General features: G+C 45.4%; 1 protein-coding gene across 1 annotated transcript in view; it reads left to right on the top strand.

Annotated features, from left to right (window-relative positions):
* The window catches only part of OXSR1 (oxidative stress responsive kinase 1), a 113,789-nt gene that overhangs the window by 62,213 nt on the left and 28,427 nt on the right, over positions 1-23,149 (top strand). The window contains exons 5-8 of the mRNA XM_054991313.1: positions 4,664-4,719; positions 14,690-14,799; positions 18,749-18,850; positions 21,857-21,990. Of these exons, the coding sequence (XP_054847288.1) occupies positions 4,664-4,719; positions 14,690-14,799; positions 18,749-18,850; positions 21,857-21,990 (402 nt within the window). The remainder of the gene's footprint in view (positions 1-4,663; positions 4,720-14,689; positions 14,800-18,748; positions 18,851-21,856; positions 21,991-23,149) is intronic.

The following is a 23,149-nucleotide window of genomic DNA, read 5'->3' as shown; positions in this document are numbered from 1 at the left end:
CCAGTCTGCAACAGAATGATGAGGATAGTCATTAGGAGTCTCTGCTTCATAATCTCCGTTGAGAGACAGAAGGAGAGTGAGAGCAAAGTCTCTAAATTGTTTATGGCTGATAAAGAGCTGCCCAAACACATCAATTTTGCAACAAAATGATGAGGATTGTTAGTAGGAGCCTCTCCTGTATTCGAGAGCTCCGTCATCGCTGTTTCCCTTCTGTGGAGGGACAGAAGGAGGGAGAGAGAGAGAGCAAGGTTTCTGGCCTGCTCATGGCTGATAAAGCCCTTCTATACACGCACCCGGTGTGTAATGAAGTAACGAGGACGGACAGACACTTGCTCTTCCTTGTTTGCCTAGGGAAGACCACAATGTGAGTTCCTCCAAGGCAGAGCCAAATGAGCTACCAGGCTCAGGGCTATATTGTGGGAGTGGGCATGGTCGACAACAATCAGCCCAACAGCAAATACCTCTGCACTCACAGAGGATGCTGAACATACAGATCCGACCTCGACACTGACCTCGGTGCCAACCACTGCAGCAACTTCGGATCCAACAGTCTCCCATCGAATCTGACAGGCCTTCTTCGAAGGGCTCATCGGAACTGTCCGGCAGGGTCCGGCCCTCAACTCCGTTCCTCGGATCCGACAGTCGGTTGGTTGAGATCCTTGGAATTGAGAGAGGCTGTGCACAAAGCCCCAGACCCTCTTAAGTAAGAGACGAGATCAAGACTATCGGATCTGACAGTCCCCCTTTGAATCCGACAGGCCCCCTTCAAAGGGCTCATTGGAACTATCCAGCAGGGGCTGGCCCTTGACTCCATTCCTCGGCTGTGACAGTCGATTGAGATCCTTGGAATTGAGAGAGGCTGCGCACAACGCCCCAGAGCCTTTTAGGTAACAGGCAGGACCAAAGTCAAAACGCTTCAATAAAGGGGAGGCTAGTTGTTGATCTTGAAATGCTAGCTGTGGAGGGGATTGAAACCCCTCGTACGCCCCCACCTCATTCAAATTGTGTTATTTATCTAAAGAAAAAGGCATGATTGTACATCCCCATTTAGACCCAGTGCGTCCAAGGATTTGTAAAAACTACTTATCGGAAGTAATGCCATATGGGGGTTCCTTTCTGGGACCGATGAGAGAGGCTTCCAGCACCAGGTGCTGATTGGGGGAGGTGTATATCATGGAGTCAATCAGATCCATGTTTTGAGTATCAGGTTCTGGCCCATTCCTGACCTCATTTGATAGTCAAATTAGCAAGGAAAAGGAGCCCTTTTGCCAGCGTAGCGGGTGGGGGACAGGGAATTTCTCTTCCCCACAGATGATCTCTGCCTGTATGCAGATTAAAAGAACTGAGGATGTCTACGCCTTAAATGTCAGCATATTTTATAATACTTATACTCTGACAACCCAGCTAACGTCGCCTTCTCCAAAATTGAAGGGTTTTTGCTGGGTGTAGTAACCACCTTGTTTGAGGAACCAGAAGGGGGTGGGACATAGCCTCCCATGGGGTAATCCTTCCGATCCAGTTGTCCAGGACACCGATTTATGTATTTCCGCCTACTCCACTGTTATTAGTAGTGGGTAAAATGCAAGCAGAATGGACCCTGTATCATGTAATAGCACCTTTTCTGACCATGGCATCATGATTCCATCAACTGTTGGAGGGCCATGGCCAATATCTTCTGCTTCCCTAGGTACTGGATCTCCCTTTCTTATGAAGGAATCAAGTACCATGCTGTCCCCAGACTGGATCGGACAACAAGACTAATTCTTATTAGTTGGCCTGCCTGATGAAGTAACAGAACTTACACTCGGTGCAAACTTGTCTAGGCTTAGAACTGGGCAGGAGCTACAGGAGTTGATCCTTAGACCAGTGCCCTGGCTATTGTATTAGAATACCTTGTGGTTTCCAAAGGGGAAGGTATATCCAACTCCTCTGTTAGGTTCACCCAGCAGCTGTTTCTACCTCCTGTCCGACAGCGGACAGGAAACTGTATTTCACATTATATGCCTACTGTCCCTGTAGGAATTGAGCATCATGTCCACCAATCACTTCAATAGTACCCCAGTGGCCACTACAGTTGGTACTAGCTAACAGGTGGAGAAACCTTTTGAGCCTTCAGCCAAAAGTCCACTGAAAATGTGGTCTTGCAGAGTAACTTTTAGTGGTGATTACGCCAGCTAAACTGTGTGCGAGCCAGCAGCTCTGAGAATGGACCAGCCATTCCTTGAAACATATTGGAGAAAAATGGTAGAGTCCAGTAACACCTTTAAGACCATCTTCAAGATTTCCCAGACATAAAAGTATACTTCCTCTTTTTAGTCTATGTATTGCTGTAATAGAGATTGAAAAGGGAAATCTTGAAGATGGCCTTTTCTTAAAAGAGGGGTTTTGTGACTAACCTAGAATAAGTGTGACTCTAGAAATGATATATACTTGTTGCAGAGAAAATCGGAACTCAACCTGTAGTGTAATCTAGGGGTTGTTGTTGTTGTTTTCCTTTTTCCTTTTAATTATATAAATATATGTATTGTTAGTGTGTCATGTTTAGAATTGTGTTTTTTCTTATTCTCTATGGTTATTGTTTATTATGTTATGGTGTATAGTTTATAGTTTAAATAAAGAAAAATTTTATAAGTGAAGATGGCCCTTTCTTCTAAAAATGAGTGGCAGCTAGCTGTTCTTTGTTAAATAGTCCTTCATAATCAGGGGCTCACATATGTACTTCTGGTAATGGATGGATATCTCATTCCATTCAGATTCAGCAATGGAGGGAAGGGGGTCACACCCAGCCTGGATTGTGCACTCCACCTCTTTCATACGAAGAAGCCATTTGTCTGTTTTCAGTAAAGCCCTTTTTACATGAATTCTAGTCCATGAGGTTGTGCAGGGGGAAATGAAGTTCTTGAACCTTTTCCTTGGCAACCCTTTTTGCGTTCCCATTTATGGTTGCGGGGGAGGAACACCGAGCTCATAGCACAGCGCGTAGACTGGTCAGCAGCAACCGAATCTCAAGGCTTGAAGAATTAATGTCTTCTCCTTCTGATGTTTCGTGGTGGACAGAAACATCCTGGTAGTTTATTGAGTTTTACTGCCTGCGCCCGTACAGTGGAAATTCCCTTTTGTCCTGGAAAGGAACCAAACCCTCCCTCTCCTGTTCAGTTATGAAACACAATGAAAACAAATAGAGCCATTATTTTGAAGACAAAAGCTTTTGCTGCTCTTTGGCACTGGATAGCAGGGGATGGATGGCCCAGAGACAAAGGACACAATGAAGTTTTTCCTTGGGCAAGTAGGTTCTTTTTAAAAGGCCGTCTGAGCGTGGCTTGCTTCATTTAATGCGTCAACAATTACTTTTGTTGTAAGTTTGAAGGCTCTCTTGGCCTTACTTGGTCATAAATGTATCTATAAACGTGCGGTGAAAGATGAGACGTCCATCTGCTTTGCGTCCAGGTTAGCAGCGGAAGCATCTTCAAGCTGCAGCGGTAGTAGGATGACTAGAAGAGCGGGGAGAGGGCCGTAGAGGTCACAGAGCAAGTGCGTATGTTGTGTGCAGAGGGCCCCAGGGCCTGTTGCTGGCATTTCCGGTGAAAAAGGGGTCTCGGGGCTAGGGGAAGGCCGAGACTGTGGGACACCCTCTGCCAGTCTAAGGAGATTGTGTTGGGTTCAAGCCCATATTTATATTATTTTAACAGTGTTTTTATAGGTATGCTGTAAACCGCCTTGAGCACTAAATGTGGTGGTGGTATAGAAGTGAAATAAATCGTCACCATTTAGATGAGTAGTTGGGATTTGAAAAGCTCAAAAGGAAAGGAATTTTTTTGTGTTTCGCAGTGTAATTTAAATGGAAATGCACACTTGAGTTTAAACGTTTTGAGCATGGAATTTTAGAAGGAAGGATGTTTTCTCCCCCTTAGGGGAGGTGCTGGGTTTTTTTGGTGGGGCGGGAGAGGCCGTGGCTCAGTGGAAGAGCCTTTGCTTAGCATTAAGAAGATCCAAGGTTCAATCCCCAGCATTTCCAGCAGAAGCAACCAGACAGTAGGTGATATGAAAGACCTGGAGAGCCACTCTCAGTCTGAGTAGACAGTACGGACCTTGAAGGACTGATGGTCTGATTCGGTATACGGCAGCTTTGTGTGTGTGTGTGTGTGTGTGTGTGTGTGTGTGTGTGTTTAAGGTGGAATACTTTCAGAACAACAGCTCGAGCGGTGGGAGTCCTTGGTAGATAGGAGACGGAGTGGGAGCAATGGAATAGAGCTTCCCCAGGATCTGGACAGAGGGGAAGTTGGAGAAATAAGTGCCTTGGGGAAAGGCAGGTACCCCCCCTCCATCCTGTGGGCCCTGGGACCAAAGGGGGAGGGGACGTGGCTTTCTTTCAGAGTTAGAGACAGTGGCTTTCTAAAGGGCCAGTCCTTCCCCCCTTTCCCCTTTCTTAAGCCAACTGCTCCACCAGAAACAGACTAACTCCTTCACAATAATGCCTGCGCTCACATACCCCTGCACAACTGAATGCTCCTTGCAAAAAGCAGAATTTTGAAGGGTATATTTTCACAGCCTCTGCATTAAGAAACTAACATTTCATCTTGCAGCCAATTACAACAGGAAAAAAGAATGTGCAACTAGCCCTTACAGTTGTGTTTGAGGTTGTTGTTTTTTTTGTCTCCTCCAGGGATGTGAAAGCTGGAAACATTCTTTTGGGAGAAGATGGCTCAGTCCAGATTGCAGGTAACTTTTAGAATTTGTCTCCTTTGCACCAGCCTGAAAGTAAATATCGATGTGTGAAGAATGTACCTTCTCCTCTCTGGGCCAAGCTACAAGTGACGAATGACATTTGAACGGCAAGTGAACAGACTCACATGTATCCCTCCCTGTTCACTTGCTCTCCACTTGCACTCCACTCGATCACTATGTAGCGCCAAGTGTCATTCATCACTTGTAGCTTGGCCCTCTGTGTGCCCCCCACTCCCACCCCCACCCCCAGGTCTGACTTGAAGTTGAGGGATATATGTCCAGCATATTTTTATCCACCCTAGAAGCTGTTTTGGGGCTAGAGACAGTTGTATCCTCCCCTCGCATGCAGGTGCATATACAAAGTGCCTTATCTGGATCCCAACAGAATTGGATTTTATGTTAAAGAAACTGCTGAGATTTGCAGGGCTAACAAAGCCTCGTCAAGATAGGGTTTGCGTCTCTGGTGCTCTAGAGCAGCTGCTCGGCCCTCGTCTAGAGAAAGCTGCTCTTTTTTTGTCACTTGCTACGTTGAATAGCAATAGGTGACCCTCCCCCGTGGATCAGAAGATCCGCAAGGGAAGGGAACATCTGGGTCTAGGGTTTGTGTTTATTACTGCAAACCTGGAATAATCCTCAGGTGTGCAGAAAAGTATAGAGAGTTGCAAAAATATATAACAGGAGCGCAGAGGCGGTTTAAAGACTAACAAAAAATTATTTCAGGTGCCACTGGGCACTTGGTTTTAATTTTCTGCTACAGAATTTCCTGGCTGCCCATCTGAGAGAAAATATTCGGGTGCTAAAGCGCCAACCCCCCGTGCGCCCCCCCCCATGTAACTGTAGCTCTTTCTCTATTCTCATCTTGAGTGGCAGCTGCAGCACAGAGGAGGTGGAGAGTTTGCCATTGTCCCATACGAACTTGACCCCCACCCTTGTCCTACACACTGTTGGATGGGAGTCCTCCCACCCACCCCACACGCAGAATTCCTAGAAGTGAAGGAAGATTCCCAGTTGATGGAGTAGGGTTGGGGTAAGGATGCTGTACATCCTTAATGCAAATCTCGGAGTATTTCTACCGGCTTTCCCCCAACGATCTCTCCATACTTTGGTTCTTCTTTTAAGGAAGCAAGCGTGGAGGGGTTTATCAATCTGCCCTCAGTTGGCAATGGCTGTGGCATAAATTAAGATCTCCTTTTGTTTCATCTCTTTCCAGAATCACTTAACTGTGTGAGATCATCTCAATATCAAACGACTGCACAGGCCTCTAGGCTTGCTTTTGAAGCAAGCCCTGAATCCGTAATGATGCTTTGACTGGGAACCTATTGTCTGCACCCTAGAAGGGCCTTTGTGCTTGGAGCTAACAATTCTCCCTACTAATGTGCTTTGATATCCTATCTGAAGCAGCCCTTTGGTCCTGCTCGTGTTATATTAAACGGGCAGAACGAGAAGCCGTCAAAAGGCTGTTTGTGTTGGAACTAACCAGGGCTCAGTGTGTGCACTATGATTCTGCATTGGCTCAAAAAGCCCCAGGACAAACCCTGGGGACAGAATTCAGCATCCTCATCATCTCAGCTTTTCAGTAATATTTTTTAAAAATTGTAGGCCTTATTGATAAATAAATCGTTATGTAGGCCACAGAAACCTAATTAAAGGATTCCATGTTTGGGCCATTAGCAGAGTCCATTGTTTGGCATAGGAAGCATGATTAGAGGTGGTTGTGAGCTGGTTGTGAGCTGGTTCTGCTGGCTGGTGTTTGTGCAGGAGTGAAAATAACAAAAGAATACACTTGGTTTATATTTAGAAAAGAAGTAAGAGTTCTTTATTGCAGGGACTCCATACTCTGATAGGAAAGGAGGAGAGACAGATCCTAACTACCTGTCTAGTCTAAGGATGGACATGGATGGAAGGACAAGGCCTGCATCCCTGCTGCCAAGATGGAGGGAGGAGAAGGAGAGAGGTGTTGCCTGGAACAATGCCAGGAAGAGAAGAAATGAGAGGGAGGAAGTCAGGAGGAGGAAATCCTGAGAATAGCAATCTGCATATTAAAGGACAGTCAGAGCAGTAAACAATAGTAAACAGAGTGCCCTAACCTCTCTATCTTACTAACTCTTTGGTTTGTCCTCCTCTGAAACCTGAGAAGAGGGACAGCATTGGATCCTCCTCTTCCAACACTTACACCTTCTGAGGGAGGCTGTAAAGTATATTGGTGTGAAATTTCGAATCCCAGGAACGGGAAGTTCTGAAGTATTTTGACTTGTTTGAGGAGTAGCAGTTCAATAGCAGAGCATCCGCTTGGCACACATCAGGCATCTGACGAAGAGAACTGTGATTCTCGAAAGTTTATGCTACAATAAAATTGGTTAGTCTTAAAGGTGCTACTGGACTCTTTTTGATTTTGCACACAGAAAGTTCAATCCCTGAAATCTCCAGTTAAAAGGTCCAGGCATTAGGTGATGTGAAAGACCTCTTCCTGGGACTCTAAAGAACTGCATCAGGCAATACTGACTTTGATGGACCGAGGCTTTGATTCCTTGCAAAAGCTAAATGCTCCTTCCTGTAACAGAAATATTTAGTTTATTCCTTAGTCACCTCTCCTTTCAAATGCTATACACTTAAAATATAACAATACAATAAAACCATAAAAAGCGCAAAATTGTTCAACAATAGCAAGTAGCATAAAATGATTTTTAAAAGATCCAGATCAGCAGTGATCAGTGGCAAAAAAAGGCATGATCTTAGTTATGCAAATTTGTTTAATGCGTGGAGTTTATATACAGGCTACGGAATCTCCCCAACAACAACAACATTCAATTTATATACCGCCCTTCAGGATGACTTAACACCCACTCAGAGCAGTTTACAAAGTATGTCATTATTATCCCCACAACAAAACACCTTGTGAGGTAGGTGGGGCTGAGAGAGCTCCAGAGAGCTGTGACTAGCCCAAGGCCACCCAGCTGGCTTCAAGCACAGGAGGGGGGAATCAAACCCGGTTCTCCAGATTAGAGTCCCACGCTCTTAACCACTACACCAAACTGGTCTTAACCACTACACCAAACTGGCAAAATACCATGTATTTTGATGCTGCTGAATATGGACAGATATGGAATTAAGCATTGCCCTAGTTTCCCCAAGTAAATGGAATTGTTCTTGGACACAGCCACTGCCAGCCCGAAATGGTACAGCCCAGGTAGATGAATTAGTCTCATGCTGTGGCGACTTGCTTAGAGCGCCCTTGCCTTAAAGACATGGCTGTGGCAGGCGTCTTGTGGGTGCCTTCGGGCAGGCGTGCAGGTAGACTCCACAAATACCTCTGAAAATCCTTGATCCAGTCCAAAGCTTTCCATCCATTTATGTCACCTGTTCTATTCCTCCCAGAGGACCGAAGGTATGTCTTTGTCTGGGTTTTCTACTGATGCTTTCTGGATAGCCTCCCTTCAGGGGGTTCCTCATATTTTGATTTCTGTTTACATGTTTGCATCCAGCCCTTCCTCCAAGTTACTCAGAACAGTGTATATAATAATAATAACAACATAATAATATTTGATTTATATGCCACCTTTTAGGGCAACTAAAGACTCACTCAGAGCGGTTTACAAAGTATGTTGTTATTATCCTCACGACAATCACCCTGTGAGGTGGGTGGGGCTGAGAGAGCTCCAGAGAGCTGTGACTAACCCAAGGTCACCCAGCTGGCTACAAGTGGAGGAAGGGAGAAGCCAACCCCCTTCTCCGGATTAGAGTCCTGCCGCTCTTAACCACTACACTAAACTGGCTCTTGTTCTTCTCCACCATCCATTTAATACATAGAACCACCATCCTTTGAGGTATGCTAATCTGAGACAGCGCAGCTAGCCTGAAGCTGTCTGGTGAGCTGATGGCTGAACCTGTGTCTCTCAGTTCCTAAATCGCCACTCCATACTAGCTCTCCTCTGTGAGGCCAAACTTTTTTTTTGCCTGCATGTAGAAAACTAGCATACCCTGGAAAAGTATGTGCTAGATCCCCTTTCCCCTTACAATTTTAATTTTCTGCCAGTGCAGCTTTTCCCCTGAGATGCTAATTTTCCAAGAGCATGCATGCTTTTTACAGCAAATGATTTGCACAGAAACTGAGCTGTTACTTGACAGAACAGTTTTGAAAAAGTGGATTACTAGTGCTGTCAAAATGATTTTGTATTTTGACAGACTAAATTTGTAAATATTAGGAAGCTATTCTTCATTGAAGAAAATGTTTCAGTGAACACAAGCCCACGCTTCAGGGATAAGTAATTTAATTTCCTAGAAACAAAGCTTCTTGTCTTACTTCTTTTTAAAAAACTGCTTCTGTGGAATATGTTGGAGTCTCCTTAACAGTTTTGCCTACAGAATTCAATACAGCATATCTCTTCTTTGGAATGGACCACCTGCTAAACAGTAACACCTTGGTGTGACGATATGGTACAGGAGTAGTCTATAGCTCTTTAAAGCTTCATGGTGCAAACATGAGATATTTGATATTGCTCAGTCAGTCTTGGCAAACCTACATTTTCATAGTTGTTTTAAAGCAGGCTTCCATTCCTCATGGATATCAACATTTTTGCTCCCTTCTGTGTTAAGTAATAGGTATGATACCTCTAGTTTTGCATTCCTTCCTAAGGGTGGCATTTATCTGGTCAGTCGCCTTTGACAGAAGAGGCACTGAAGATTTATAATGCCTCTGACTTCCTACAATCGTACAGGCTGATCAGGTTTTTAATGGTAATATAGCAGCAAGCAGACAGGTAGTGTCCATTCTAAAGTGCCATCATTTCCACTTGCCCAAATTCAACCAGGTACAAACTATTTTTTCTCAAAGCTATCCAGCCAACTCCTGAGTCAGGCCCAGCTAATGGTTCCCACATTTCTCTTACAGTTACAAACATCACTCTCTGCAAACATCTCCATGTTTAGTGATAGTGAACAAGGCAAATTCCACGCTAGGGGTTATTTAAAAAAAGACTGAAAACAAAACTGCCACCATCATAATGCCTTTTATGTAAGACCAGGGCTTTTTTTCACCATGGAAGAACATTCCGGCACTTCTTAAAAATGCCCATGTGACCGGTGGGTATTTGGGCCCGAAACGGCCAGGATCGGACCTCTGCCGGCAGTGGCCCTGGCCCATTCAGGCCTGATCTGGGCCATTTTGGGCCTGAAACGGCACAGATCGGGCCACTGCTGGGCAGGGAAGGGTTTTCCCCATGGCAGTGGCCCATTCCGGGCCGATTTGGGCCCGATCTGGGCCATTTTGGGCCTGTTTTGGCCATTTTGGGCCTGTTTGGGCCCAATTCGGGTATGAAATGGTCAGGATTGGGCCGCTGCTGGGGGGGGGGGTTCCCGGTGCAGCAGCAGCCTGTTCCAGGCCAGTTCAGGCTCAATATGGGCTGTTTTGGGCCCATTTAGGCCCAATTCGGGCCCAAAATGACCAGGATTGGGCTACTGCCAGGTGGAGATGGTTCCCCTGTGTGGCAGCAGCCTGTTCCAAGCCAATTTGGGCCTGAATCGAGTCCCCTGTGGAGCATGGGAGTGCTCCCGTGTGGGCATGGCCTGCGTGATGACATCACTTCCTAGAAGTGACATCCTCACATGGTCCTGAGAGCATGTGCACGTGCGCACATGGTACCCAGTGAGTTCCACCACCTCTTTTTCCAGAAAAAAAGTCCTGAGACTATGATGTATTCACTTTTGGAATACTCTGTGCCATTCTGGTTCACGTTTCTTTAGGGGAATGCAAAAATGGATTCAGAGAAGGGTAGTGGAAATGATCAGGTGATAGTAGGATGTCAGGGTTTCTGGATATGGCTAAAGGGCTAGCATGGGATGTAGAAACCTCGCTAAAATGAAGCTAGTTTGGAGTAGTGCTTGGGTGGGACACACACATGTGAGTGCAGACACCTGTACCTGCTCCCTGAAACTCCGTTGTGGAAGAAAGGCAAGATGAACGAATAGATTCAGGGTGGACAAAAGAGAGTTGACAAAAGATACACAGGAACGTAATCCTTCCCATCTCAAAAACGCAATTAAGTGACAAGTGTTGCTGTCTTTGCCGAGCACTTTTCTGTTGGCAGCACAATTGAAGTATATGTGATGCTCCGATTAAACAACATCAGAAAGACGGAGCTGTAAGTTCCATGAATGTAGGCAGCGTTGCCCAGCATCTGTAAACATTATGAACTTCCATTTAGGCTACCAGTTTTCTTCTTAGTTTCCATACTGACTTGACTTCTGCTCATTTATCATTTTAGGAAACAAGAAATTCACCTTGAGCTTTTGGTTTTAGTTGGGAAAGTGTTTTATAAACACAAACATGCAAAAATACTCTGTTAGGAAAGACTTCTAGACAGCGTATCAGTTGATCGGGCCTCCTCTTTTACCAAATGCTGCTGTGCGTGTCTTCCATATTGGATCCACAGTGGAGTCAGGTCAGTGTCCTACATGCAGTTCTTAGGGGACTCTTCTGGACGCCGCCACAATATTATTGTAAGTCCCAGAAGTTTTAGTATGCTGGTTTTTTTTTTTGCCCATGGTTTCTGCCATGAAATCGAGAATAACTGACTGCTTTCTTCATTTGATTTTTAAAAATTGCTGGTCTCTGAGCAGCTGTCCAGCAGGCACCTAGTGTAAGATAACCGTTCTCTACTGTTATAAGCTGTTTGATGCATCCGTGAAAGAGTCCATCTAAGAGGGAACTTCCCTAGGCCAAAACGACCTGGGGTGCTGGTGCATTTTGCATGGTACGTGCTGGTGTTCGGTATAAACTTGGTTGGAACCGGTAGATGGCAGAGAGTGAGCAAATGTATTATGACTCCTGGCTTCTCATCCCATCTTTAATTTTGAGCGTAGTAGGATTTGCTATTGGGGCCCGTGGTGCAGAGTGGTAAGCGGCAGTACTGCAGCCCAAGCTCTGCTCATGACCTGAGTTCGATCCTGGCGGAAGCCGGGTTCAGGTAGCCGGCTCAAGGATGACTCAACCTTCCATCCTTCCGAGGTCAGTAAAATGAGTCCCCACTTTCCTGGGGGCAAAGTGTCGATGACTGGGGAAGGCAATGGCAAACCACCCCGTAACAAAAGTCTGCCAAGGAAACGTGATGCGACGTCCCCCCATGGGTCAGTAATGACTCGGTGCTTACCTTTACCTAGGATTTACTAGCTGAGGGCATCAGCTGGAAAAATGAATGTGGTGAAAACCACTGTATCCTCAGTAGCTTAGCAGCTTCTCTCCACCGCCCCCAGGAAGAGAGCCTCCGAAAAGCCCAATTGGATCACTCTGCATTCAGCCACCAGCTTTGCAGGAAGCCGTTAGGCACAACACAAAGGTGGCTCGAAGTCCTCCTTCTCCCCTCCCATGTTTTGCGTAGAGGAGAATCTTGTCTCTGACCCTGCAGGTACCATTTGGGCACCCTGGCTAATGTTTATACCTTTATTCAGAAGAACTTCTGTGTTGCCTTCCTACCCAGTTCCCCAAAGCAGAAAACATTAAAACATTTCAAATGTCAAAAAGTATTTAAAATACAAATATATGCAAAATCTGTAAAACAGTTAAATAAAACATAAACACATACAACCGTACACACAGGGAGGAGGGCTTATAAGAGTTAGTGAGGGAATGCCAACAAAACGGCAGGTTTTACCCACTGGCAGAAGACAACAGTAGAGGGAGACAGGTGGATCTCCTGAGGAAGGGAGTACCAAAGTTGCGGCGCCACAGCCAAGAATATGATGAAATTGCCTTTTTGAATTGCTTCCCAGCTACAAGTGCTGGAGGTAATGGATTGCGACATTGAGCTAAAAGCAAACTAGCATATAAACAAAACGGGAGTCTAAAAGGAGGTTCTTCAAACCATGGCGAAGAGTTTCCCACCAAGGTTACCCTGCATTGTTTTTTTGCTGCAGAAATGGACTTTTTTTTGTCTATTGAAGTCTGACAAACTTTGCTAACTTCTTCAGAGCGTGCCAGCTAGAGATGTGCACACAAAAATCTAGTCTTTCAGGGGGTTTGACTACTAAATATTTATGGCTTTCTTTGTTAGTTACTACACCTCTTTGTTTTCATTATTCAGTTAAGTGGAAAAGACATTTCAAGCTATAACTCCACCCCATCTAATTGAGTCTTCAGGGTAGCACCCACCCAAGAATTGCTTCAGTCTGCCATGGCAGATTGGGCACAAGGAGATGTGACAGCACTGGTGTGTGAATGAAATTGTCTTTCCCTGACTTGGATGGCCCTGGCTATCCCAATCTCATCAAGTCTCAGAAGCTAAACAGGGTTGGCTCAGGTTAGTACTTGGACGGGAGATCACCAAAGTCCTGAGGCAGGCAATGGCAAAGCCACCTCTGTCCGTATTTTGCTTTGAAAATCCTACAGGGTTTCCATAAGTTGCCTGCGACTTGACAGCACTTTCTGCCACCAAGTAGAAAACTGTCTGTGTGTGAATGGGGGTTGTGTGTCTATTTTTAAACAAAATCTTGTGACTAGATGGTGGGGTCTTTTATGATTTCTATTTGAACGAGGATGTGTGTGTGTGAGTGAGCTCTAGAGTCCTGGGACTATTCTCAGGGTTAGAGATGGGCACGAACCGAAATAGGAACTAATGTTTGTGATGAACCGGGCTGGTTCATGGCTCGCAAACTGGCGGTTCGTCAGAGCCCATTTCTGACAAGCCGCCATGAACTTTAGGCTGGTTCATTTGTTTCATTTTTTGGTTCATCACTGCAGATAGCCTGGAGCCAATCAATCAGTTTCCTAGGCAACAGGGAGTGGACTTCCTGCACACCTTCTGCTTGCCCGGAAGTGACCTTCTGCTGACCTGGAAGTGATGATTTGCTGACCTGAATGTGACGTTTTCATGAACCAAACAAATCGGTTCGTGAACCGGGGCAGGTTCATGAAAGTTCGTGGTTCGTGAAATGCGACAAACCACGAACCACACGGTTTGTTTTTTTCCGGTTCTTGCCCATCTCTACTCAGGTTATAAAAAAATTAATTTTTATACACCAAGAAAAGATGCATTCTGTCCATCTTTACAAACGTACATAAGCTTGCACAATTTTTCCTTTGTATCAAACTTCATTATCTTATTTTGCTTCCCTTGGATTCCTGTTGGGATAAAAGTATTTGAATAAATGCATAAAATACTTGTGTTGTAGTAAGGGTTGAAGAGAGGCAAGGAAGTATACTGGGCAACTTAAGAACCACTCCGGTCCACTGAAAATGTAATTCAGCCACCCCGTTTGCCTTCTGAGGTTTAGCAGGCGTTACCCGTACCCTTGCAGTCTTACCCTTGCAACCATGAGGGTTGGAGATGTGGGTTTTTTCTATTTGTAGGCAACTGGATTCTGTGCTAGATAATTGTTCTGTGAGTCTTCTGCGCTCTCATGGGAACATGGCATGCACTTATCACTCGCAAGAGCAGCTTTTGGCTGTCACTTCTTCCTGCGGCTGCTGCTGGATAGGATTTGATGAGGTTTGCAGAACTGTCTAGCAGACAAGAATATTTGTAGCGCTAACCCTTGGCCACCTTCAATGTGCGAGGGGCATTGTGTCTGAGGGACTCAGATCGCTGGGTTACTTGTTTGATGTGTGAATGTTTTCTCCTTTATAGGCCTGTCTGCACATTAAAAGAGATACTTTTTGTTGTGTGGTGTTCTGTCTTTTTAATTCTTCTTATCAATGAAAGAACAAGCTACATCTCTTGTAGTCATTGTATGTCCGGCGTTTAACTCAAAATTGACTTCAGACTACAGTTCCATCTTGCCAGGGTTCACTTTGAAAATCTGTTTTGTCAATTGTCAGTAAATGTGATTCCTTCCATTCAATTGATTCACAGATAAGGCAGCAAGCCAGACATGTCATTCAAAAACAGCAGAATAATTATTCTTTCTTTTTGTGGGGGAGAGGGGGCCCATTTGGCACATTTTCTTAAAACAGCCTTTATTTTTGATGTTTCAGACTTTGGTGTTAGCGCTTTTTTAGCCACCGGTGGTGATATTACTCGAAATAAAGTGAGAAAAACCTTTGTGGGCACGCCTTGCTGGATGGCACCTGAAGTTATGGAGCAGGTAACCCCCCTTTTTTTTCCTCTAAAGGAGAGTCTGCATTGGTTCTGCTAAGAGATTTGGCTTCTGCTAAATGCCTGTCGACGTGATGGATTTTGAATATTGGTAATTTTCTCTACCTCTTTCCCAGCCCACTCAGCTGCTCTGATTGGGTGCTGCATTATTTCCCAGGTTTCCCACGCCTGTCACTGGCTTATCTGCTCTGGCATCATAAAGAAATTTGTCAGGTTTGACCTTAGCCAGCTGACCTTAGCCTTTGAATTATAAGGCCCCTTCAAAACTCTGATGAAAGAGAACCCCTTCTAATCAGTGTGTTTCTATTATATTAGCTTCCCCTCCCCTGGAGATTTGGGGAAGGACTTCAGTGGGGTATAATACCATAGAACTCGCCCTCCAAAGCTGCCGTTTTCTCCAGGGGAACTGATCTCTGTAGTCAGTTGTAATTCTGTGATCCCCACCCTCGCATGGAGGTGGCCAACTCTAGATGAAACAAAGCAGCATCAGCCACAGTGCTGACTGGAGATACTTTGCTGCCTGCAGTGGAACACAAACCAGCACCTCTCTCATCCATGCCAACCCGTTCCCTGCACATGCAATCTCGCTTCTGCCCAGGAGACCGAGCCGCTTATTTCCCTCTATCCCTCCCCAGTTCCCTTTAACAACTTCTTAGCAAGCCAAGCGTGTGCAGTAGGACTTCCGAAACTCTTGCTCGTTACCTTTCCCTTATGGACAGCTGGAACACAGTGGAACGGAGTTCTGGCACCTCTTGAAAATGGTCACATGGCCGGTGGCCCCGCCCCCTGATCTCTAGACAGAGATCAGGGGGTGGGGCCACCGGCCGTGTGACCATTTTTGCCGAGGGTGATTTAAACTTTAAAAAACTCCCCCCTTGTTCCAGCTGACCCAAAGTGACGTCATTGTGTGGTCCTGAGTTCCACCACTGAGTTCCACCACCTCTTTTCCTAGAAAAAAAGCCCTGCCCTTATGTGAGTTCAACCATTATTTTTGTTGCTTGGGAAGTCTGCTGAATTACCATGGTTACTTAAGCAATCAAAATGATTGTCAAACCTTTGCGAGAGGAAGGAATCTTGTGAGAGTTTAAGGATCTCGACAGGAAGTGCGTGGTTCGCCATGTCATTTTTCATGAAGGCTTGGGGAAAGAGACTGAGGCAAATCAGCGACAGTGGCTCCTAGACGGAGGTGACAGGAGGCTGCGTATGGGTGGGGTAGGAGGTTGTTTCCCCCACATTCTGCCGGAGGCCATGTCACGTCTTCAGTGACTTCATCTATAAAGCTAATTACAATGTATATTATAGCTAGTTCCCTAACACTCTTAATTTGCAATACCCCTCCCACACTCTTCCTGGATTATGTGTGTGTGTATACTGCCCTCAAGTCATAGCTGACTTACGGCGACCCCTGGTGGGGTTTTCATGGCAAGAGACTATCAAAGTTGGTTTGCCATTGCCTGCCTCTGCAAGCCTAGTCTTCGTTGGAGGTCTCCCATCCAATTACTAACCAAGGCCGACCCTGCTTAACTTCTGAGATCTGATGAGATCAGGCTCAGATTATAAAGAATCCTTTCCCCCCGACTCCTTGTATCTGATAAAGGGACCCTTGACTCTCGAAAGCTCATACCTTGGAAGTCTAGTCTTTAAAGTGCTCCTGGACCCCAGTCTTTCTCTTCGCCATAATAGTGATAAGAGGTCATAGGAAGGGGTTGACCTGTTGATCTCACTTTCATGAATTCCTGTTCTCTGACAGCACCCATTTGGTGATGTGAGACCATGTATAAAACAAACTGCATCCGACTAGTTTAGATGATTTTACACAGTCTGTGTTGGGTATTTCGAAGCATTTTACTTCTTTATCCATACTGAGATTCAAATCATTTTTGTGTAGCTTAGTCCTGGTACGGATAGATCATCTCAAGTAAACTCTCTCTTTTTTTGATGATGATGATGGAAGAAGTTTTATTTTCTCATATTAGAAGAAGTTTAGTGGACGGTGAAGCATTGTGGAACGGGGGTAAAAATACCTGAGAATATGAAAAGCGCACCGCTTGCCCCAGTGCCATTAAATTTATTTCCAGCTTGCTGGGCAGAGATCCTTTCCTCTCACGGACAAGATTGCCACCACCACCCCCCTCACTCAAAGAGAGTCTGTGAGTTTAAGGCGTTTCAGATGGCTGTTGAGGACTGAAAGAAGGGATTGTCGGCGGGACGGGGAGGGATTAAAATTCAAACATGAATGCAGCTAGTCAAATGAAGAATGTGGTTTAAAAAAAAAAAAAAGATTAGCGTCTTAATTAGCGGAGTGTCTCTAACCAAGAAAGGAGAGCCCTAAGCAGGACAACAATTAGGAATCAGAAAAGAATTTCGTGTTGGTGGGGGAGGGCAGTTTCCTGGGGGTTACGTGGAAGGGGCTAGAGACTCCCTTCCACATAAAAAGGGCCTCAAGGAGTTTTTAAAAACCCACCTGGAACATATTGCTGGAAAACAGGTGCTGTCTTGAATTTTGAGGGCAATCGTGTTTAAAGGAGTTTTACACGAAACCACTTCTTTGTGTTAACAAAATCTTAAGGAGTCGGTGAGTCCAGCAGAAATAAAGGATTGGGGCCTTTCCCCGTAAGTTGTGGCAATGAACCTGGGCACGCAGTGTATCGGGAACTCACCCAGTTCTGCCTCTTTAATAGATTTTTGTTCTGCGCTTTCTGCAAGGAACTCAAAGCAGGTTACCGTCCCTCCTCCATTTTATTTTCACAGCAGTCCTGTAGAGTAGGCCCCAAGGTCCACCCAGCAAGCTTTATGCCTGAGTAGGGATTTGAACCTGGGTCTTTGAGGCTCTAACCACTATAGTACCCTGGCTGTTCTCTGCTGTGCAGCTCCCAGGCTTACAAGGTACATGTCCCCCTGTTTGTCAAAAGTGAGGGTCGTGTGCATGTAAAATATTGCCGTTCAAAAGACATGGAGTCAGAGATTGATCTTTTCCCAGTTGCTTTTTAAAAGAATTTTACAGTTCAGTTTAAGAATTTTATGGTTTAGGGATTCCGGACCTGCTTTGTATGCGGAAGGTCCCAGGTGCAATCCCAGAATCTCCAGTTAAAGGCTTACCAGTTGCCGTTGTTGAGAGAAGGGCTTTTTTCTGCGGGGAAGCAGCTACCTATCAGAGTAGACTTTCAGTGATACGTACCTCCAGGATACTCTAAAGATGATGTACTTCAGCATACACTCTGAACAAGAATGGGTTTGTCTCCTTCTCAAATTGTGTGGTTTTTTTAAAAAAAAGCAGGTACCTAAAAATGATATAGCAGAAATCAGCTAGTAGACGCACCAGGGCATCTGGTTGTCCATGTTTTAGTGCAGCTGTTGCACAGGTCCTGTATCTCTGAACTTCATCCCCCCACCCCCCGTCAGTAAAGCAGAAATAATGCTGACCTACACATGGTGGTTGGAAAGTAAGAAAAAACTGCAAAGCACATGGCAAGTGTCGCATCAATATTTCTTTAACAAAATGTAGCATGATTTTCCTGTGTTTTAGCTCCCCATCCAGTTGCATAACCCTTTATGAGGCCCGGAATCTTGGGCTTAAGGAGAATGTTTTTCAATCTTCCCCAAACAGCTGTTGAGTTAGCAGACGTATTTATGCAGATCATAATTTTCCAGTGTGTTTTCTTGTCTTGCCTTCGGCCAAGATGCTGGAGGCATCTTAAACTCTTGTTGAAAGGAATGCTCAGTATCGCTTCACTGCAGTTGGGAGAGAAATGTCAGTTCTTTTTGAAAAGCCCAGGTGGTTACTTAAAGCTAAAGAGGAAAATGGCTTTCTTGGAAGGGAAGTCGAAGACAGACTTGCTTCCATTAATGATCCTGGCAGTAGCGTGTGTTCAAAGACAGAACGGCCTGTCAGCACGGTCAGAGAGCTGAGAGGAATCTGCTGTTGTCTGACTTCCCAGGTGAGAGGCTACGATTTCAAGGCAGACCTCTGGAGTTTCGGAATTACGGCAATCGAGCTTGCCACGGGGGCAGCGCCTTACCACAAGTACCCCCCCATGAAGGTGAGTTTCTGGCCCGCCAGTCTGAACAGGTAAGCCACTATCTAGAAAACATCTCGAGAAGACTGTCAACTAGTCTCCAAATAGGCTGCCTCTGAAGAAGGAGAAGTTGGAGGCAGAGGTTCCTCTTTCTTGCACAAGACAAATCTTCATTACCAGAATTGAAAGCAAGCATTCTGCATACATTAAAGTGGTAGTTTTCGGACTGAAGTGCCTCAATAAGGCAGCCAGAGGCAGTGAACCAGCTTCCTTGGAAGACTTGATTACCCTCTTCTAACTGAGAGCCAGTTTGGTGTAGGGGTTAAGAGTGGCAGGACTCTAATCTGGAGAGCCAGGTTTGATTCCCCGCTCCTCTGCTTGAAGCCAGCTGGGTGACCTTGAGCTAGTCACAGCTCTCTGGAGCCCTCTCAGCCCCACCCCTCACAGGGAGATTGTTGTGAGGATAATAATAACACATTTTGAGAGCCAGTTTGGTGTAGTGGTTAACAGTGTCAGGACTCTAATCTGGAGAGCTGAATTTGATTCCCCACTCCTCCACTTGAAGCCAGCTGGGTGACCTTGGGCTAGTCACAGCTCTCTCGGAGCCCTCTCAGCCCCACCCACCTCACAGGGTGTTTTGTTGTGGGGATAATAATGACATACTTTGTAAACCGCTCTGAGTCGGCATTAAGTTGTCCTGAAGGGCGGTATATAAATCAAATGTTGTTGTTGTTGTTATTATTATTATTATTAATCCTCACTTGCAAAGTACAAGGCAAAATCTACGTTATTTTCTTGGCCTTCTCATAGGTTTATTTATTTATTTATTTGCCTTGATTGCCCATTGAGGTCAATTTTAGTCTGTTCTCTCATCCAGTTCTTTTTCTCTTTTAGCTAACACCTCCAGCTTCATAAAAACATCAGTGTTGGATCCCGTAGGCGTAGACCCATTCCATTAGCAGAGTCACTTTCCTCAGGCAGAAGGAGTCGTTCCCTCACGCGAGCATCTTGCATCAGGGACGATTCATTACAGTGGAGGAAAGTGCCGGTACTGGATTGGATCTAGGGGAGCCAACGCACACGCCCCATCTTTTCTTCCTACATCTGAAAACTTTCCTTAATCCTATTTGCCGTTCTGCGCTGGGAGCAATTTAAAAATATTTATGCTTGCTTTTTCTCAGCGTTTCTTTGCATTTACAAACCTTGCTTAATTTAAAATATACAGTGCTTTTAACCTTGCATCATATGTGCGGCCTCTCATTCCTGTTTATATTGTAACTTACTTTGGGCCAGGACTTGTTTAGGTGCTGCATAGAATTGCAAACGAAAGAACAATCTGCCCTCGTGCTTATTTTCACCTCGATGGATGCCAGATGCTTGGCGTGAACAACGGAAGGGGAGACCCTTGCCTTCGTGCCCCGTTTGTGTCCTTCCCGGAGGAATCTGGCTGCCTTCCGTAGGAAACAGGATGCTGAGCTAGACAGACCTTTGGTTGGATCTTAGTCGGGCTCTGTGTGTGTTGCTTCCTCCGTTTTCCAACCTTTCACATAGCTTTGTCTTGCCCCATGTGGGTAGGATCATTTGTACATTGTTCTGTTGCCAGTAGAACAGGGAGCACAAAGGTGAGGACTCCTGCGCCTTTCACATCAATTTAAATTTTGGTAGGCGAGTGCGGCTTGTTGAACCGTAGTGCTGTTAGTTTGCAAAACTGCATTTTCTGGAGTTTACATCACCTAGCACGGTGTAGTGGTTGGAGTGCTGGAATGGGGAGTCCTGATTTTAAACCACTGGTTGAAGCTCGGTGGTTGATTTGTTGCCAGTTTCTTTCTCCCTCACCTGCCTCACAGGGCTGTTGTGAGGACAGAATGGAGGAGAGGCAATGCCATGCTTTAGTTCCTCTTCAATTACAAAAGAAAGGAGATGAGGCGAACCGGCATCCAGTCTTAACCTTAGGGATGTCGCTTTGCAGGGCTCATTTTGAGGGGGAATGCGCCACAACTCAGTTCCGGCAGTTCCCCAAAGAGGTCACATGACAGGTGGCCCCACCCACCTGACTCACCCAATTTGGGCCCGTTTCGGCCTGGATTGGGGCCGAAATGGCCCAGATCGGGCCTCTGACAGGTGGTGGATCACTCTCCTGCTCAGCAGTGGTCCAATCCTGACCATTTTTAGGCCCCTTTCCAGCCATTTTCAGCCCCTTTTTGCCATTTTAGGCCCAGTTTCAGCCCTGAATGGTCAGGATTGGGTTCAAAACAGCCAGGATAGGTGATGTCAGGGTGTGGCATATGCAAATCAGTTATGCTAATGACACTTCTGGTGATGTCAAGGGGTGTGGCATATGCTAATGAGTTATGCTAATGAGCTCCTGCAGCTCTTTTTCTACAAAATAACCCGTGCCGCTTTGAATGTAAACCAATTCAACCAAGTAATTAATAATTATGCTAATGAATAAACTGAAACAAATGAACCCCAAATTGCTCCGATTGACAGTTGATGGGTAGTCTTTAAGCATTCTTTGCAAACGCAGTCTATCAGTCTTTCAGCTTTTCCTTGCCTGGCTGACTTTTGAAGGCTTTTTGCTTCTCATCTTCATCTCCTGCTTCTCCTTCTCCCAGGGTCACTTTCTCCATTGCACTCTTTGTGTTCTGCATATTCAGCATTCCCTTCCTTTCACTTTTTCTCCATTCTAGAGAGGTATTACAGAGAGCCGTGTATGTTGGCTTGGGCTCCAAGGAGGGACAAAGCTGCAGGGGTAAAGCTGTTTGTTAAAGCTGCAGAGAATCTCACATGGAGCAGATGCATGTGTGTTGCTGAATGCTTTGAAACCACCTGGCAGCTAATTAATCTTCACAGAGGAAAAAAGTGTGTAGCTTCCAGATGGGAATGCATGAGTCGTTGGATGTTAGAGTACCCATCACTGTGCTTTGGGCTTTGTTCTTGGTGGCTTTTCCGTTGCAAATGGTTTTCTTTAAAGAAAAAAAAAAGCAACCAACCAACATGCCTTGATCTTGACGAATCTAATTCTTCCAGGTCTTAATGTTGACGCTACAAAATGACCCTCCTTCGCTTGAGACGGGAGTGCAAGATAAGGAGATGCTAAAGAAGTATGGGAAGTCATTCCGGAAGATGATTTCATTGTGCCTACAGAAGGACCCTGAGAAAAGGTAGTGAAGGCAGAGCCGAGTTGAACAGCCCCGCCAGGGACCTGGGTTGGCCGCTGAAAGTCTGGTGGGTGGGTGATCGCATGAGGCTGCTTTATACCGAATCAGACCGCTTGTCCCTCAAGCCCAGCAGGGTCTGCTCAGACTGGCAGCATCTCTCTCCAGGATTTCCAGTATTTATTTTTATTTATTTATGTTGTTTATATTCCACCTTTCTCACTGAGACTCAAGTCGGATTGCATAGTGGCAAGGACAAAGACAGGCATTTCCATACAATGTCAAGAACATTTCCATAAACAATGTCATGGGGTAAAAAAATATAAGTTTACAAAGATATAGTATTAGCAAGGATCCAGTTGAGGAATTGCTGAAATGGAACATAATCAATTCTAGGACTTACATTGAACAACATAAAGCACAGGTAGGATATAGGAGTACATATTTAACGTAACAGATAATATGTAAGGCAACATAATGGTGAAATCGATGGTTTCTAACTCATTAGCGAAACATCTGCGGTCCCTTTCCTATAATACCACCCTCTTAGCTGAGAAAAAAGGCCTTTTTGAATAATTCAGTTTTGCATTGTTTGCAGAAAGCAAGGAGGGTGGGGGCTCTCCTGACCTCCTCAGGCAGGATGTTTCATAGGGTAGGGGCCACCACAGAGAAAGCCCGTGTATGGGCTGCTGCTGATTTCGCCCATGTACAGGCCAGCACCTGCAAGAGACCCTGTTCAGATGAGCGAAGCTGCCGTGGACAGACATAGGGAGGGAGGCGGTCCTGTAGGTATGCTGGACCAAGGCCCTGAAGGGCTTTGTATGTAATAACCAATACCTTGAATTGAGCACAGTAACTGACAGGTAGCCAATGGAGTGACTGTAGGATGGGAGTGATGTTCAAGCTCCTGCTCCTGATAATAGTCGAGCCGCAGCATTTTGCACCAATTGGAGCCTCCTCATTAACTTAGAGGGGAGACCCATGTATAATGCATTACAATAGTCAAGTTTTGATGTTCCCATAGCATGGATCCAGGTGGCCAGGTCGGCCGTGTCGAGATAAGAAACCATTTTCCAGGCTAGAGTGAGATCATAGTAAGCATTTTTTGCAGCTTCCTTGTTTTTCTAGTAGTAGCGCTGGATCCAGTACAACCCCTAGGCTCTTA

The sequence above is a fragment of the Eublepharis macularius genome, chromosome 11 (assembly GCF_028583425.1).
Source record: "Eublepharis macularius isolate TG4126 chromosome 11, MPM_Emac_v1.0, whole genome shotgun sequence".
NCBI classification, from domain to species: Eukaryota; Metazoa; Chordata; class Lepidosauria; order Squamata; family Eublepharidae; genus Eublepharis; species Eublepharis macularius.
This window is presented reverse-complemented; position numbering and strand designations above follow the sequence as displayed.